At 37.8% G+C, this 19415-nt stretch overlaps 1 protein-coding gene across 1 annotated transcript in view; it reads right to left on the reverse strand.

Annotated features, from left to right (window-relative positions):
- Positions 1 to 5983: 5983 nt before the first annotated feature.
- Positions 5984 to 19415, reverse strand: part of FBXL5 (F-box and leucine rich repeat protein 5) — a 45681-nt gene continuing 32249 nt past the window's right edge. Inside the window, exons 10-11 of the mRNA XM_027545072.1 lie at positions 15776 to 15924; positions 5984 to 6785 (exon numbers count right to left, since the gene is read on the reverse strand). Of these exons, the coding sequence (XP_027400873.1) occupies positions 6709 to 6785; positions 15776 to 15924 (226 nt within the window). The 3' untranslated portion in view covers positions 5984 to 6708. The remainder of the gene's footprint in view (positions 6786 to 15775; positions 15925 to 19415) is intronic.

The raw sequence follows: 19415 nt of genomic DNA on the forward strand, positions 1-19415 counted from the left end.
TAGATGGACCTTTGTTGGCAAAATAATGTTATCATACTTCCATAATTTAAAAATGAAAAAAAAAAAAAAGACAAGGATGCCCACTCTTGCCACTTTTATTCAACATACTATTGGAACTCCTGGTCACAGCATTAAGACCAAAAAAAAAAAAAAAAAAGCATCCAAATTGGAAAGGAAAGGAAAAAGCATCCAAATTGGAAAGGAAAGGTTGAAAGTGTCACTGCCTGTAGATGACATGATACTATATATAGAAAGCCCTTATGGCATCACTAAAATACTATTCAAACTAATTAATACCACACAGTTGCAGGATTCAAAATTAGTATTTGTTGCTCCTTAGTATCCACAGGAGATGGTTCCAAGACCCTCTTTTGGACACCAAAATTTTCAGATGTTCAAGTTCTTTACAGTTGGTCACATGCATTTGCAGGTTCTACATCCACGGATCCAATCAACCACAGATTGTGAAATATTCTCCAACCGTGTTTGGTTGTATCCGCAGGTGCAGAAACCACAGAGGGAGGGCCAACTGGACAGAAATCTGTTGCATTTCTATATGGTAATAACAAACTATCAGAGAAATTAATAAAACAATCCCATTTACAACTGCATCAAGAAGAATACAAAACCTACACATAAACCTAGCCAAAGAGGTAAAGTACAAGCTATGAGACACTGATGAAAGAAACTAAAGACAATACAAATGAAAAGATACGCTGCACTTGTGAACTGGAGGAATTAATATTGTTAAACTGGCCATACTACTCAAGGCAATCTACAGATTCAACACCAGCTCTATCAAAATACCAAAAGAACTGCCACAAAACTAGAACAAATAATTCTAAAATTGAATGTAAACACAAAAGACCTTGAACAACCAAAACAATCTTGAGAAAGAACAAAAAAGTTGGACGAATCATGCTTCCTAATAAAAAACAGACACACAGATCAATGGAACAGAGTAGAGTCTAGAAGTAAACTCACACTAAAATGGTTAATTAATCTATGACAAAGGTGGCAAGAATACAAATGGAGAAAGGACGGCCTCTTTAATAAACAGTATTTCAAAAACTGGACAGCTATATTATAAAAATAATAAAATTGGACTAGTTTCTCACAACAAATACAAAATAAACTCAAAATGGATTAAAGACTTAAACCTGAGACCCAAAACCATAAAACTCTCACCAGAAAAGATAGGCAGTATGCTCTTTGATATTGGTCTTACCAATAGCTGCGATATGTCTCCTCAGGCAATGACAATAAAAGCAAAAACAAGCAAATGGGGCTGCATCAAACTAATGAGCTTTTATATAGAGGAGGAAAAAAAACTCTCAACAAAACAAAAAGGCTGCCTACTGAATGGGAGAAGACATTTGCAAAATGATATACTTGACAAAGTGTTAATATCCAAAACATACAAAGAACTCATACAACTCCACATCAAAAAAACAAACCAGATTAAAAAATGGTCAGTAGATGACTTCCCTGGCAGTCCAGTGGTTAAGGTTTTGCTTTCCAATGCACAGAGTGCCGGTTTGATCCCTAGTCAGGGAGGTAAGATCTCACAAACCTTGTGGCCAAAAAAAACCAAAACATAAAACCTAAGCAATATTATATTGCTTAAAACTGTATTGTATAAAATTCAATAAAAACCTGAAAAATGGTCGTCAAAAAAAAAAAAAATTTAAATAAAAATGGTCAATGGACCTGAATAAATATTTTTTCAAAGACATACAGCCAGCCAACAGATCCATGAAAATATGCTCAACATCGTGACTAGGAAAATGCTCAGATCGAAACCACAATCAGGTACCACTTCAAACCAGCCAGAACAGCTACTAACAAAAAGACAATATGTAACAAGTGCTGTGAAAACGAGGAGGGAAGAGAACCCTCATGCACTGTTGGTGGCACTGTACATTAATGCAGCCCCTATGGAAAAGAGTATGGAAGCTCAAAAAAAAAAAAAAGGAGCCATTTCACTTCTGAGTATTTACCCAAAGAAAACAAAAACACTAATTTGAAAAGTTAAAATGCACTCAGTGTTCACTGCTACATTATTTATAATAGCCATGGTATCAAAACAACCTGAATCAATGGAAAGATCTATGGATAAAGAAGATTTAATGTGTACATGCACATGTGCGTGTGGGTGTGTGTATGGAATACTCCTTAGCCATAAAAAAATCTTGCTACTTGAAACAACATAGATGGATCTAGAGGATATTAAGTAAAATATGTCATAACAGAGGGAAAAAAATATGACATGATTTCACTTATATGTGCAATCTAAAAAACAAAACAAAAGCAGTCTCCCATAAATATAGAAAACAAACCAGTGGCTATGGGAAGGGAGTGGGGGGTATTAGGGAAAGGGGAATAAGAGGTAAAAACCCTGTTATATAATAAATAGGTGTCAAGTTATCATGCAGTACACTGAAACAACACTGTACATCAACTATATTTTAATAAAAAATAAACTTAGAAAAAATTTTAAACCATTCAGTTCAGTTCAGTCACTTAGTCGTGTCCAACTCTTTGCAACCCCATAAACTGCAGCACACCAGGCCTCCCTGTGTATCACTAACTCCCAGAGTTCACCCAAACTCATGTCCATCGAGTCGGTAATGCCATCCAGCCATCTCATCCTCTGTCGTCTCCTTCTCCTCCTGCCCCCAATCCCTCCCAGCATCAGGGTCTTTTCCAATGAGTCAACTCTTCACATGAGGTGGCCAAAGTACTGCAGTTTCAGCTATAGCATCAATCCTTCCAAAGAACACCCAGGACTGATCTCCTTTAGGATGGACTGGTTGGATCTCCTTGCAGTCCAAGGAACTCTCAAGAGTCTTCTCCAGTAGCACAGTTCAAAAGCAGCAATTTGTTGGCGCTCAGCTTTCTTCACAGTCCAACTCTCACATCCATACATGACCACAGGAAAAACCATAGCCTTGACTAGATGGACCTTTGTTGACAAAGTAATGTCTCTGCTTTTGAATATGCTGTCTAGGTTGGTCATAACTTTCCTTCCAAGGAGTAAGCGTCTTTTAATTTCATGGCTGCAGTCACCATATGCAGTGATTTTGGAGCCCCCAAAATAAAGTCTGACACTGTTTCCCCATCTATTTCCCATTAAGTGATGGGACCAGATGACATGATCTTCGTTTTCTGAATGGTGACCTTTTAGCCAACTTTTTCACTCTCCTCTTTCATTAAGAGGCTTTTTAGTTCCTCTTCACTTTCTGCCATAAGGGTGGTGTCATCTGCGTATCTGAGGTTATTGATATTTCTCCCAGCAATCTTGATTCCAGCTTGTGCTTCTTCCAGCCCAGCGTTTCTCATGATGTACTCTGCATATAAGCTGAATAAGCAGGGTGACCATATACAGCCTTGATATACTCCTTTTCCTATTTGGAACCAGCCTGTTGTTCCATGTCCAGTTCTAACTGTTGCTTCCTGATCTGCATACAGGTTTCTCAAGAGGCAAATCAGGTGGTCTGGTATTCCCATCTCTCAGAATTTTCCACAGTTTATTGTGATCCACACAGTCAAAGGCTTTGGCAGAGTCAATAAAGCAGAAATAGATGTTTTTCTGGAACTCTCTTGCTTTTTCCATGACCCAACAGATGTTGGCAATGTGATCTCTGGTTCCTCTGCCTTTTCTAAAACCAGCTTGAACATCAGGACGTTCACGGTTCACGTATTGCTGAAGCCTGGCTTAGAGAATTTTAAGCATTACTTTACTATCGTGTGAGATGAGTGCAATTGTGCGGTAGTTTGAGCATTCTTTGGCATTGCCTTTCTTTGGGATTGGAATGAAAACTGACCTTTTCCAGTCCTATGGCCACTGCTGAGTTTTCCAAATTTGCTGGCATATTGAGTGCAGCACTTCCACAGCATCATCTTTCAGGACTTGAAATAGCTCAACTGGAATTCCATCACTTCCACTAGCTTTGTTCGTAGTGATGCTTTCTAAGGCCCACTTGACTTCACATTCCAGGATGTCTGGCTCTAGGTCAGTGATCACAACATCATGATCATCTGGGTCGTGAAGAGCTTTTTTGTACAGTTCTTCTGTGTATTCTTGCCACCTCTTCTTAATATCTTCTGCTTCTGTTAGGTCCATATCATTTCTGTCCTTTATTGAGGCCATCTTTGCATGAAATGTTCCCTTGGTATCTCTAATTTTCTTGAAAAGATCTCTATAGTCTTTCCCATTCTGTTGTTTTCCTCTATTTCTTTGCATTGATCACTGAAGAAGGCTCTCTTACCTCTCCTTGCTATTCTTTGGAACTCTGAATTCAGATACTTATATCTTTCCTTTTCTCCTTTGCTTTTCGCTTCTCTTCTTTTCACAGCTATTTGTAAGGCCTCCCCAGACAGCCATTTTGCCTTTTTGCATTTCTTTTCCATGGGGATGGTCTTGATCCCTGTCTCCTGTACAATGTCATGAACCTCCATCCATAGTTCATCAGGCACTCTATCTATCAGATCTAGTCCCTTAAATCAAACAGCAGTGCTGTTTAAAATTTAAATGCAGGTTATGCTACGTTCCCATGGAACAGGTCAGGAGGTGATAGAAAAACAGTGAGTTTCCATATGACAATATGTTCACATACTTAAGTCAGTTTGGCTCAAGACTGCCAAGTCCTGTTTAATAGTTTTCTAAACATCAAGTAGCACAGAACAAAGAGAAAGAGGAGCCCCTCAATTACCTGAAACTCCTAGAAAATCAGTTGCTCAAATTAATTACTTTATAAAGAATAACATTTAAGCCAAGTCTCCAAATACCATTTAATCATGATTTTTTCCTTAAGTATTATCAAAACTTTTACTCCCCGCATATGACAGTCTTATGATTACATGGGTATAACCTTAAGTCCTCCTGTGGTGACTCACAACCATAGTTACAAATGACTAACTTCATGCAGTTTGATGGAAGTCCCCCAGAAGACTTATTTCAGTTTGTTTTCTTGAAATTGTCCCTAATGTCAACTTATTCAATTTATTCAAACAAATTTTATTAAATGCTTAAGGAAATAAAAATACAGTAACCACAGAACACTCAACCTACAAAATAAAACTTGTGACCCTGTAACCGTTCCCTAAAACTCAAATGTCCTCTCAAGTTCTCTAAGGGAACCCGACTTTTAAAGGAGGCAGCGAGGTGCAGTGTTGCCACAAGAGGCATGAGGACTTTATAAGCTAAGAGACACACACTCAAAGGATAAGATGGTCTGATCATTCAGCTGCCCCACCCTACATACAAGAAACTACAGGGGTTCCATCCTAACAATTCACTAATGTTAACAGCAATGGAATCAAAATCACAGAATCCTTAGAGGAAAGTGAAACTTCAGAGTTATTAGACGTCCTTTCTTACAGGTGATCTTCTCTCGGAGTGTTTAGTTGAAACTTTAGGTAAACTGAAAAGCAGAGTGACTCCTCCTGATTTATAGTCTTATCAACTGATTCTTCCTTCATTTTAGCCAACTCTGTGTAAAGTAGTTTCCAATTAGCCTGAACTGGAATCTGCCCACCTCTAGTTGGTATCTTTCCTACTCCTTCTCTTCCTCAATGAAACAAACAAAAAAATACTTGGGACCACAAGAAACATGACTGCAAGATTACCTCCTCTTCTACAGCCTTATAGATATTTATAAAAATAATATGGTATGCTGCTGATATACTACTACACACAGCATGACATGAACTTTAGTCAATATGTGCCTTTCTGAGTAACGGGTCTCCATCCCAACTGTCATTTCACGCAGCAAAGATGAGCCTACAAATCTGAATTTCGAATACTGCACAATTAATTTCAAAGAGACAATTCAGCTCAACAAAATCAGGTATCCATCTAAAACTACAGACAGTTCTAGGGTCACTGATTTCATGGGAGTTCAAAACACCCATGTTGTCCTATTTCACAGTAAAGTAACTCTGGACTGAGATTTATAACACAATCAAAACACAAAAGAGATTACTTGGTAAAGTCCTCAAAGAAGATTTTATTTATGTATTTCTTCAAATGACTGTGGGACTTTTAAAAACCCCTCCCAAACATGACACGTTTTCAGACAGTGGTGGGGACTGGGGTCTCTGAAGAAAGTACAAAGACACTGGTGCTGTGCCGGCTCAAGGAGCCGACACCAGGAAGCCGATTTATTTCACAATCTTAAGAAGATCTTACATGTGGGTATGTTTGAATTGGCCCTCTGGGAACTGTTCAAATTAAAGGAAACATTATGGAAAAGAGACCGGTTTCCAAAACGTGCAGTCTCTGAAAATAAAACTTAAGAAATGTATGTCTGAAAAGATCTGCAAAGCTTGGTACAGTGTTTATCTATATAAAGATAACCAATTACCCATTGACTTCAAAACTCAAAATAATGTAAAAAATACTTTAAATGGCATGGCATTAGTGACAATTTTTTTTTCAAATTATTCAATTTTAAAGAAATTTGATAAAACTGTTCTCACCCTATGAAAAGATCTAATCCCTTTCTAAAACAAAAGTACGATTTGCAAAGAGAAACAACACTGTACAATTCACTGGTAAATTAAGATTTCTGAGGCTGTAAGAAATGGGGCCAAAACAAGTCACTCAAAAAAGGGATGGTTAACACAAGAAATGTGCTATAAGTAAAGTGCATGAAAGGAAGCCTGCTCAGCTAAATGAAGTAGACAGGGGTCAGAAGTCAAGGGTCATTCGCCAGAGCGGCAGCAGGCTCGAAAACCACACTGCAGGTTCTGGCATCCGCTGGCGGTGTCAGCATGTGGACCTGCGTGAAAACAGAGAAGTGTGAAAGGAGGAAATTCTCATCACATAAAAGTAAGCTTGCCAATGAAAGAACTGTAAAACACTTATTATTTTTACTGGTAATACATTATACCATAGAAATGAAAGCCCCATGAGTGTATAAAAAATTATTCAGCACAAAAGTCACCAAAAGCAGTTTAACTAACACAGGTAAATGAAAAAGAGGAAGGAAAAGAAATAATTTTGTTGGCAATAATCCTACAAAATAAAAAATCCAGGGTGAGATAACTCACAGAATCAAGACTGCCAGGCTAAGTGAACAATGGATCTCTTACACCATGAACATCCTTCCCAGAAATAGTATTAAGGCAAAAACAACCTCATCTGTAATAGATAAGCTAAAGAATCCACTATTCAAAAATTATAATAAATACTATATTTACAATATCTGTTAAAAATAAACTATGTAGATCTAGCCTTAACATGTTTGCCATATTGTTATTTAACATCTGTTCCCCCAAATAAATCTTGTGCTATGGTTAAATTATTTTCCAGAATTAAGTATGCAATGAATAAATAATTAAAAACACATCTAAAACATAATAAAAACTGTGATTCAATTACAAAGAAAGCATTAAACATCTGTGGGATAACTGACATTTTATTCCAATCACATTATGCAATTCAAGACACTAGACTAAAAGATGCATTAGGGAACGCAGCTGAGAATTAGAAAGTGTCAAAGAGACAGCATGGCACATATTCAAATGTTAAGTACTCTGAATGAATCATAGTTTTCAAAAAGGCAAGCAAATGTGGAAAAAGACATTTTAACTATATTGAAGCCTTTTTTACTGGTAATACATTTATACCATATGTATGTCTGCACCATGAACAAAGTTAGTTCTTTACTCATCAATTAGAACCAAAAGATTTGCATTTGTAATACTAAGGACGATAAAAATACATGAAATATAATTTTATTGTAGAAAATAACATTTTATAAAAAGGATTAAAACTGAAAAATCATAGTACTCTGGGATGACACCAAGACGTTAACTCAGAAAAATATGCTAAGTTAGTTTCATTTTGTTTTCTGAAGTATCAAACCATTGCAAAAGAAGGCAACTATGCTAATACCAACGTAAGAAAATAACAACTTGCAAATCAACACCCAGAACACACCTACTTCCCAGAATTTAACTATTCTTTGTATTCTTGAAATGGCAATATACAAAATACTAAAGATTAATTTCTTAGGATATACAAAGAAGTACAGCATTCATATAGCTAACTATGAAAATAATAATGTATCTTTAGGAAAAGAAAGAAACGGGCTTTACAACCATAGTGGAACTGCAATAGCTTATGATTTCATTTGTCTCCAAATACTTATGTTTAACTTTTAAAGTAATATTATGTCTGGGATATAGGGGGCAAATAAGGGAACACATAATGGTATATCAAAGAGGACTGGCCTCGGGTGTGTAACTGCTGAAGCCAATGATACATAGGCTTCACTGTATTATTATGTTTATATGTTTAAAATTTTCCATAATTTTAAGTCTAAAATCATTTCAAATATAAAACTGAATTACCACAAAGCCTATTTTTTGCTTAATCAAAATGAAAATGTGTTCTTTTAAAATAAAAACTTGAATGTGTCAAAACTTAAAATTCACAAAGCAGCACTTTTGTTAAGATTATTTTCTCTTAAAATAAGACACAACACTAGCAATCTTAATCACAGAGTCAAAATGAAATCTCTTAGTACTGTGTTATCATATATTAGAAACACCCTAGGAAGGAAACCTGTGGCTTGAAAATCTTCTCGCACTGACGACCTTTGTCCAGGTATTCCCTTTGAACACATTTTCAGCTTTAACTGATACTCCCCAACTTCCTTTCTGAGTCCGCTTTCCTCCCTGCTTACTCTGGTCACTGCTCGGCCCGCCAGTCACTGAGAGGCACCTTTCTCCGAGACCCAAGGCCCTGCCTCACTGCCACTGCCCTGCCCTGCCCTGACACAGCCCCTGGGGATAGAATGTTTACACTGGCGGCTTTTACGAAAACATAACTATAATTTTCTCGGTATATAATTCTAACTTTTCTGAAAGGGAGAAATAAGAGGAAAGAGACATGGAGACTTCAGTACAGTATTCCAAAATGAAACTAAATCAGATTGATTATACCTTTGCAGCCAAAGATGGAGAAGCTTTATACAGTCAGCAAAAACAAGACCAGGAGCTGACTATGGCTCAGACCATGAACTCCTTATTGCCAAATTCAGACTGAAATTGAAGAAAGTAGGGAAAACCACTAGACCATTCAGGTATGACCTAAATCAAATCCCTTATGATTATACAGTGGAAGTGAGAAATAGATTTAAGGGCCTAGATCTGATAGATAGAGTGCCTGATGAACTATGGAATGAGGTTTGTGACATTGTACAGGAGACAGGGATCAAGACCATCCCCATGGAAAAGAAATGCAAAAAAGCAAAATGGTTGTCTGGGGAGGCCTTACAAATAGCTGTGAAAAGAAGAGAAGCGAAAAGCAAAGGAGAAAAGGAAAGATATAAACATCTGAATGCAGAGTTCCAAAGAATAGCAAGAAGAGATAAGAAAGCCTTCTTCAGCGATCAATGCAAAGAAATAGAGGAAAACAACAAAATGGGAAAGACTAGAGAGCTCTTCAAGAAAATCAGAGATACCAAAGGAACATTTCATGCAAAGATGGGCTCGATAAAGGACAGAAATGGTATGGACCTAACAGAAGCAGAAGATATTAAGAAGAGATGGCAAGAATACACAGAAGAACTGTACAAAAAAGCTCTTCACGACCAGATAATCAGGTTGGTGTGATCACTGACCTAGAGCCAGACATCCTGGAATGTGAAGTCAAGTGGGCCTTAGAAAGCATCACTACGAACAAAGCTAGTGGAAGTGATGGAATTCCAGTTGAGCTATTCCAAATCCTGAAAGATGATGCTGTGGAAGTGCTGCACTCAATATGCCAGCAAATTTGGAAAACTCAGCAGTGGCCATAGGACTGGAAAAGGTCAGTTTTCATTCCAATCCCAAAGAAAGGCAATGCCAAAGAATGCTCAAACTACCACACAATTGCACTCATCTCACACGATAGTAAAGTAATGCTTAAAATTCTCCAAGCCAGGCTTCAGCAATATGTGAACCATGAACTTCCTGATGTTCAAGCTGGTTTTAGAAAAGGCAGAGGAACCAGAGATCAAATTGCCAACATCCGCTGGATCATGGAAAAAGCAAGAGAGTTCCAGAAAAACATCTATTTCTGCTTTACTGACTATGCCAAAGCCTTTGACTGTGTGGATCACAATAAACTGTGGAAAATTCTGAAAGAGATGGGAATACCAGACCACCTGATCTGCCTCTTGAGAAACCTGTATGCAGATCAGGAAGCAACAGTTAGAACTGGACATGGAACAACAGACTGGTTCCAAATAGGAAAAGGAGTACGTCAAGGCTATATATTGTCACCCTGCTTATTTAACTTCTATGCAGAGTACATCACGAGAAACGCTGGACTGAAAAAAACACAAGCTGGAATCAAGATTGCCGCGAGAAATATCAATAACCTCAGATATGCAGATGACACCATCCTTATGGCAGAAAGTGAAGAGGAACTAAGAAAATGAAGATCATGGCATCCGGTCCCACCACTTCATGGGAAATAGATGGGGAAACAGTGGAAACAGTGTCAGACTTTATTTTTCTGGGCTCCAAAATCACTGCAGATGGTGACTGCAGCCATGAAACTAAAAGACGCTTACTCCTTGGAAGGAAGGTTATGACCAACCTAGATAGCATATTCAAAAGCAGAGACATTACTTCGCCAACAAAGGTTCATCTAGTCAAGGCTATGGTGTTTCCTGTGGTCATGTATGGATGTGAGAGTTGGACTGTGAAGAAGGCTGAGCGCCAAAGAATTGATGCTTTTGAACTGTGGTGTTGGAGAAGACTCTTGAGAGTCCCTTGGACTGCCAGGAGATCCAACCAGTCCATTCTAAAGGAGATCAGCCCTGGGATTTCTTTGGAAGGAATGATGCTGAAGCTGAAACTCCAGTACTTTGGCCACCTCATGCGAAGAGTTGACTCACTGGAAAAGACTGATGCTGAGAGGGATTGGGGGCAAGAGGAGAAAAGGACGACAGAGGATGAGATGGCTGGATGGCATCACTGACTCGATGGACATGAGTCTGAGTGAACTCCAGGAGTTGGTGATGGACAGGGAGGCCTGGCATGCTGCGATTCGTGGGGTCGCAAAGAGTCGGACACGACCGAGTGACTGATCTGATCTGATAATACTTCAAAATGTCTATATTCGTATTTTCTTTAAAAGGACAGAAAGTAAGGAAGAAATTTTATACTGAAATCAAAAGTGGCCTAGGAAAAAGTCCTAAGCGATGGCTGAAAGCAATGAAGTAAAGTATCTACTGGTTCGCAAAAAGGGAGAAAGTGAAAGGGCTTCCCTGGTGGCTCAGATGGTAAAGCATCTTCCCGCAATATGGGAGACCCAGGGTTCGATCCCTGGGTTGGGAAGATCCCCTGGAGAAGGAAATGTCAACCCACTCCAGTATTCTTGCCTGGAAAATCCCATGGACAGAGGAACTTGGTGGGCTACAGTCCATGAGGTCGCGCAGAGTCAGACACGACTGAGCAACTCCACTTTCACTTTCATGGGAGCCAAGTGGATCAATCACGCCACTTAAAAGAGTCGTACTTTTCCAAACAAAGGTATATTCCATTTAACCGTGATCTGCTTTACTGCACTTTGCCGATACTGCATTTTTACAAACTAAAAGTCTGTGGCCACCCTGCACTGAGCTAGTCTACTGGCACTATTTCCAACAGCATTTGCTCCCTTCTTGTCTCTGTGTCACATTTTGGTAATTCTCACAGTATTTCAAGCTTTTTCATTATTATTATATTTGTTACAGTCTGTGATCTATGGTCAGTGATCTTTGATGTACTACCATGACTATTCTGAAGGCTCAGATGATGGCTAGCATTTTTTAGCACTGAAGTATTTTAAATTACGTACATTGCTTTTTTAGACATAAAGCTATCGCACTTAATAGACTGCAGGATAGTGCCGACGTAACTTTTACATACACTGGGAAACCAAAATATTCATGTGGCTCACTTTATTGCAACGTTCCTTTATTATGGTGCTCTGGAACCAAACTTGTAATATCTTCGAGGAATGCCTATACCACACAGTTTTTTCATCATTCTCCCCCAAATACAGAGGCCCAGGATCCTCAGTGTTCACTCTGGACAGCTGAGTCACTCTTTGTTCTCAAAGTCTCAGGGATGGCAGTAGCGCTAATAAAGGAAGGAAAATGCAGGAATGAAAGTATGTGCCCTACGTTAGGTAGAAACAACCCTATCCTGATACCTGTCAGTCTCTCCTTATTCGTCACAAAGTTATTGCTCCTACTGATATAAAATGGGCTCCCTTTCTCAAACACACACTAGGATATCTGTCTGAGTTTCAACCGAAGTCTAAGGGCATAACTGTACTTAGCCAGTAACTATAACACCACCTCAAAACTACAATCCCATTCAAAGGTCAATGACATTCCAGGTGACTGATCCTAATAATCCATAAAAGTGGATTCATCCATGAATGGATTTTATTTTGTTGAAAGCCTACAGCAGAGCAAAGGTAAAGACAACCACTGTTTTTAAGTTAGTTTCATACTGTTGGAAACAGGGGTGAACAGCAATTTCCAAAGCACAGAAGTCATAAGCAATGCTAACAGTTAAGATGCTCCAGTGTCACAGGAGGACTGTTCAGAAAAGGGAATAAATGGACAATAGAATAAACAGGCCACAGAAAAAGCGAGGTAGAATTAGAAAGAGATATGACTAAGATATGCTGGGTTGCCAAGGATCTCTAGATGCACTTACGTAGACATGGAGTTCAAAAGGTAAACACTGGACTTATCACCAGTAAATAGCAATCTTGATATGAGATTAAAAAAACAACCCAATGGTTATAATATATGAGGATTAAGTTACAGTACAGGATAATAAATAGAAAACTGACATCTGCATAATCATCAAATAAAATCTTTAAATGCATGGTAAAAATAAATTTCGTAAGAAAATGTTCTTTAAAAATATTAGAAAAGAAGAGCTATAATGTTAGCTATCATTATCTTCCCAAAGTTTTATTACTGAATTATTTTTCTCAGATTTTAAGCACATTAGTTATGCTGTGTATCTGCACTTACCTTCACTTACCTTTAAAATTCCTTTTAACTTAAATTAGAAATATAAGAGAGCAAGTCATCTGAGACTGTGTCACCTACCATGAGCTAATCTCTCTTAATTCACAAACATACACTGAAATGCAAATCAGTACGAAAAGTCTATGTGCTATCACTGCTCAAACGTTCTTCAGAGCGCTAAAATCATGCAATTCCATCTACTGCTTCTTAAATGACAAAGAATTTTTTAAATGTCACAGCTAAGAAGTCTTCTTTATACTTAAATCTTAACTTTTTTGTCAAAAAACAAGTTTAAATGTCACAAAGAATCATTCAGAAGAACAAAAATGTCATTTTATGTCAGTGCTTAGTACAGTGTCTTGCTCACAGGAGACAATGCTTGATAATTAATGTATCTTCTCCAAAATCTCTGCTAGTGCTTAGGAAACAGAAAATTTTGCTTCATCACTTGTTTAATGAACATTATTTATCAGTATTTACTTCTTTTAGTAGTAACCTAGTAGTTAACTATGTAAATAAACTCTTTTGACAAAATGAATTTTCACTGTGTTATTCTCAAATATTAAAATAAAATGTATCACCTGAATATGCCCCCTATTAGCCTAAGAACATGTATAAAAATACTGGCTACTTTCCAAACTAATAAAACTAATAATAAAAAGACAGCCATTACACAATCACTAAATATTTACTATACAAGCCGAACTGTAATAAAAGATACTGGATCAATCCCATGTCATCTTGCAAAACTGGAAACAAGGCAACTTTATTTAACACTTTCTAGGTTGTCAAAATGTCCTTTAAGGAAAAGACTGTTACTGGAGTACTGCTTTAAGAGCAACCGGCTGGAACTCTGGAACATATTATAAGTTCATATGACAAGTCACCCTGTAAATTTTAAAGGATTTCCATTTCCCGCAAATCATTCTTTAAGAAGCTGTTAAAGGAGACTTGGTATTCGATTATACAAGCACTGTCTATTTTGTTTCAAACCCTTTAAAGACAGATATGGTCATTAAAATTGGCTTATTGAAAATTAGCACTCATTTCATAAAAAAAAAAAATCTTAAAAGGAATTCAACAAACATTCAACAAATATAGCAGCTCCTCTGGAACACTTTAAGATTTATATATTCAAAATAGGTCAAAATTAAAGAATTTCTAACATACTAACAAGTTTTAAAAAAGATACATGCAAAAGCAGCAGACAGGTCATAAAAATGAAGTGAAACCAAATCCCCCCACCAACCCAATAATATCTATATACCCTAAAATAAGTATAATAAATTAGGTTTGAAGATTTATTCCCATAAGTATAACCTATACTGAAATCAATGTAGACAAATCAAATGTAACCTACCAATAAGCTATTTTTCCTACAAAAAATAATTGCTTATTGATTACTTCTCATAATATATAAGCCTTAGTAACTACAATGGTGAAACTACAATGACATAACTATACAAAAAAATAAACAAAAAAGTAAAACTCTTCCCAAACTCCGGAAGAAGCACATGCGCCACCACAGCACTCACACTTTCTTTCATACACGTAGCAGGTTGCAACCAATATGACACTCACTTTCACAAACATTTCTTATCATACACCACAGGCAATGGAGAGCAAAGAAATGCTCCAACTTAGAGCTGCGATTTCCAGAACACAGGAGGTCATCTCCTGCATCAGCAGTGTGATTCCAGAAACAAAAGAGGTGCTATCTTCTGTCTCTTCATATGTATTTTAATAAAAACCTGATCTCCGAGAAACAGCAAATGTGCTAACTTCTCTGCCTACTGGGCTGCCGTTCAAGAAGATACCATTCCTCTAGTCTTCCTGGCCTCAGTCCAGTTTCCTGCCTGAGAGAAACTCAGTTGATCTTCCCATGATCTTAAGATGAAATTGGACTCTCAAAAATAACAATGTATGATGTAAAAAGACACAGCAGAATCTGAACCACGTAAACTTTTCCCAGTTAGAAATACAGGAGGTTGATTTGCTTATGCTTCAGGACTTCTGAACTGCAGTGTCCACCAGCGATTACCAGATGACCAACAGGGCAGTGAATGCACTTTGAAAAAGCACATTAAACAGTCCCTCTGCAGGGTAGGAATAGGCTTTAAAAAACAAAACAAAACAAAACATCAAGAAATATTTACCTGATGATGTTGGAAGAAAGTGCAGGACTCAATCTCCAAAATACTATAGGGGTTTTAGTCACATTTAAAGCACCTCAGTCTCTTCCCATTACCACACTCACCATCCTCCTCCATCTTCCAAGAGGTTTATCTGGAACCAGACTCAGGGTCCCTGAGGAGCTCACATCACCCAAGTCCCCCCTTTTCTACTGTATTATGACGCTTTCTTGCCCTACAAGAAAACTGACTATCCTCCCTAAGAACTGGGTGTTATCTAGAACGTCAGTACCTCTCTACCGTTAATGAGTGCTCTTTCACTAGAAGAAATTCCCCAAATTTTATAAGAACTTTAGTAATTCTACAAAAACTTGCCCCTCTGGACTGATTAAACTATTACATATTTCTAAAATCTGGTGGAATGCATAGCTGAAATCTCTCTCCATAAGAAAAGCTCAAGTTTAGAAAAGGACTAAATCTGAAATTGCAAAAATGTGTGGTAATTAGAAATCTAGAAAACAATAGAAATCCTAAGAATTATCAGAACTGTTAAAAAGTGTTAAATCAACCCCTCCAAAATTATCTCATTGTTAAAAAAGGCATTACCGTTAATGTTGTCACAGTAGTAAAAGTATTCATCATTTAAAGAAGGACATGCTGAAACCAAGTCCTGCAGGCCTGCACCAGTTACAGTAAGACAACCAGAGAGATTAAGGTGCTCCAAGTAAGGCAGCCCTCCTCCCAGAGTCAAAACCCTGCAAGAGAAGCAATCCAACAATGAGAACAGATTAACAATTAAAAGACGACTCTGAAAACTTACACATCTGCATGGTCCAATGGAATATGAACAGACCCTTCAGTCTGAAAATGAGGAAAACTAAAGAATTTCTATAAAACATGACAACTAACTTCATCCTTAGGTAGGACACTGTACATTTAATGGGAACATTTACAAAGACATTCATTCAATAAACAAGTCTTCTGAAATTTTCTTTGTAAGAACATGATAGTAAGTCAATTCTTACAGGAAGGAAATACTGAATATTAGAATTGTAATCTTCATTCTCCTACCAAATTGTCTAAGTAAAAATTATCGAGAAAATTACTAAACAGTTTTGTAGTTCCTCGAAGAGTTAGCGTCAGCCTATAACCCAAAATTACTCTCCTAGGTGCACACCCAAGGGAAGTGAAAACACATGCTCACAGAAAAACTTGCAAACAAATGTTCACAGCAGCATTACTCATAATACCCACGAAGTGGAAAGAATCCAAATGTTCACCAATGAATGAGTGGATAAACAAAATTTAGTATAAACAGGATGCAGCTACGCAGCTACAAAGTACTGATACATGCTACAGCACAGATGAACCTTGAAAACTCAGTGCTAAATGAAAAAAGTCAGACACAAAAGACCATATATTAGCTAATTTCATTTATACGAAATGTCCAAAATAGGCAGGACAGACAGACAAAGTGGATTACTGGCTGCCAGGGGCTGGGGGCAAAGAGGAATGAGGAACGACTCCTAATGAGTACATGGCTTCTTTTTGGTTTAATGAAAATGTTTCTAATTGGATAGTGGCAGTGGTTGCCAACCTTGTAAATATATTAAAACCGCTGACTTGTACCCTTAAAAAAAAAACAGATTTAATGTGAATTCCATTTCACTAAAAATGAAAACATTAGGTTTCATGGCATACTTTAAAAGAAGTTTTTAAAATACTATTTATACAAAAATGGTAAAATGAGAAATTGACTAAAATGACAACGGCAGAGCTGAAAAATAGCAAGAGCAAAATTGAGAACATCAAATTTCAGTATGCAACAGCAAAAACTGGGAAAACTAGCAACAGTCCATCTGGACAGGGATATCAAAAAGCCTATAATACAATAAATTCAGTAAAAAAAAAAAAAAAAAAGGATAATTAGCATCATTACACAGGCACATGGAAATTAGGAAGTAAAGGTAAGGAAATGCATGTAAACTATTGAAATCAGAATAAACTAGGGAAATATTTATATACTCAGAAACACGGACGGACAAACGTCGGGAAATACATTTTAATGTTTTGTCACTGCATGTTTAAAAGAAAAAACTGGTCAACCAAAAAGGATTTATCAAGACCCCAATATACATGACAGATTTAAACGCACACTTCCCCTGATATTTTAACTGAAAAAGACTGATTCTTTTTCTTAAATCACAGATTCCCTGATCCATCCCAGAGTTTAGTAACAGCAGCAGTTCAGAACCTCTGTCTTCACTGGGCCAAGTAATTACAGACAGACATCTTTAAAGGAAGACAATATAAGGTTTACAGTTTATTGAATCTTTTTTTTTCCTGTAAAGTTGAATAGCTCATAATAAAAAATAAAACAACTTCTAAAAAGGGACCTAAAAGATCTCAGAAGGTACCTCAATGCACAGACTACCTCATGTTCTAAAACTTAAAAACTTTCAGGACATTGAGGACAGACTGCATGGAATATAAAACTCCGTATCAGAAACACACTTGAGTGAGCTACATATGCATTCACTCGCCTCACCGCATCTAGTGGGATATCAAACAAGACAAAAGTAAACAAGCAATTATATGATGAATGCTCTTCCGGGAATACAGTTAAGGATGGTGGTGGCCTGGGGGAGAGGGGATCGCAAAAGGTTTCCCATAAGAAGCAACATTTTAACTGGAATGGAGATAGAAACAAGCAGAAGTCAGCCAATACATGCATGTTACAGAGACAGCCAATGGATGAAGACAAGAGAAATAGAGTACAGGCAGACCTCAGAGATGCCTGCGGGTCAGGTTCCAGACCACTGCCACAAGGCAGCTATCATAATAAAGCAAGTCACACAAATTTTTTGTTTTTCTAGTGCATGTAAAAAAGTTGTGTTCACATCATACTGTAGAGTCTATTAAGTTTACAACAGCAATGTCTAAATAACTATATGCATCACTTCAATTCAGTTCAGTCACTCAGTCATGTCCACCTTAATAAGAAACATTTTACTGCTATTAGGGTGGTGCAAAAGTAATTGCAGATTCCAGTGGCCACAGGACTGGAAAAGGTCAATCTTCATCCCAATTCCCAAGAAGGGTAGTACTAAAGAATGTGCTAACCATCAGACAATTGCATTCATCTCCCAGGTTAGTAAGGTCATGCTTAAAATCTTGCATGCTAAGCTTCAGCATGATGCAAACCAAGAACTTCCAGATGTCCAAGCTGGGTTTCAAGAAGGAAGAGGAACCAGAGATCAAACTGCTAACATCCGCTGGGTCACAGAGAAAGCAAGGGAATTCCAGAAAAACATCTACCTCTGTTTCATCGAGTACACCACAGCCTTTGACTGTGTGGACCATAATCAACTGTGGAAAGCTCTTCAAGAGATGGGAATACCAGACCATCTTACCTGTCTCCTGAGAAACCTGTATGAGGGTCAAGAAGCAATTGGTAGAACCCTGTATGGAACAACTGACTGGTTCAAGATTGAGAAAGGAGTATGACAGGGCTGTCTGCTATCACCTTGTTCTTTAACCTATATGCTGAGCACATCATGAAAAATGCGGGGCTGGATGAGTTACTAACTGGAGTCCAGATAGGCAGGAGAAACATCAACAACCTCAGATATGCAGATGATACCATTCTAACGGCAGAAAGCAAAGAGGAACTAAAGAGCCTCTTGATGAGGGTGAAGGAGGAGAGTTAAAGAGCCAGCTTAAATATTAAAAAAACTAAGATCATGACATCTGGCCCCATTATTTCATGGAAAATAGAAGGGGAAAAGATGGAAGCAGTGACGGATTTCCTCTTCTTGGGCTCTAAAATCACTGCAGATGGTGACTGCAGCCATGAAATCAGAAGACGATTGCTTCTTAGAAGGAAAGTTATGACAAATTTAGACAGTGTGTTGAAAACCATAGACTACTCTGTCAACAAAGGTCTGTAGAGTCAAGGCTATGGTCTTCCCAGTGGTCACATACAGTTGTGAGAGCTGGACCATAAAGAAGGCAGAATGCCAAAGAACTGATGCCTTCCAATGTGGTGGTGGAGAAGACTCCTGAAAGTCCCTCAGACGTTGCTGAAGAGGGTCAACTGTTTCAAGGTCACTCAGCATTTGAAGATCAAATCATTCATATCTTAAGAGAAATCAACCCTGAATACTTGTTGGAAGGACTGATGCTAAAGATGAAGCTCCAGTGTTCTGGTCATCTGATGTGAACAGCCAACTCACTGGAAAAGTCC

The sequence above is a fragment of the Bos indicus x Bos taurus genome, chromosome 6 (genome assembly GCF_003369695.1).
Source record: "Bos indicus x Bos taurus breed Angus x Brahman F1 hybrid chromosome 6, Bos_hybrid_MaternalHap_v2.0, whole genome shotgun sequence".
Taxonomy (NCBI): Eukaryota; Metazoa; Chordata; class Mammalia; order Artiodactyla; family Bovidae; genus Bos; species Bos indicus x Bos taurus.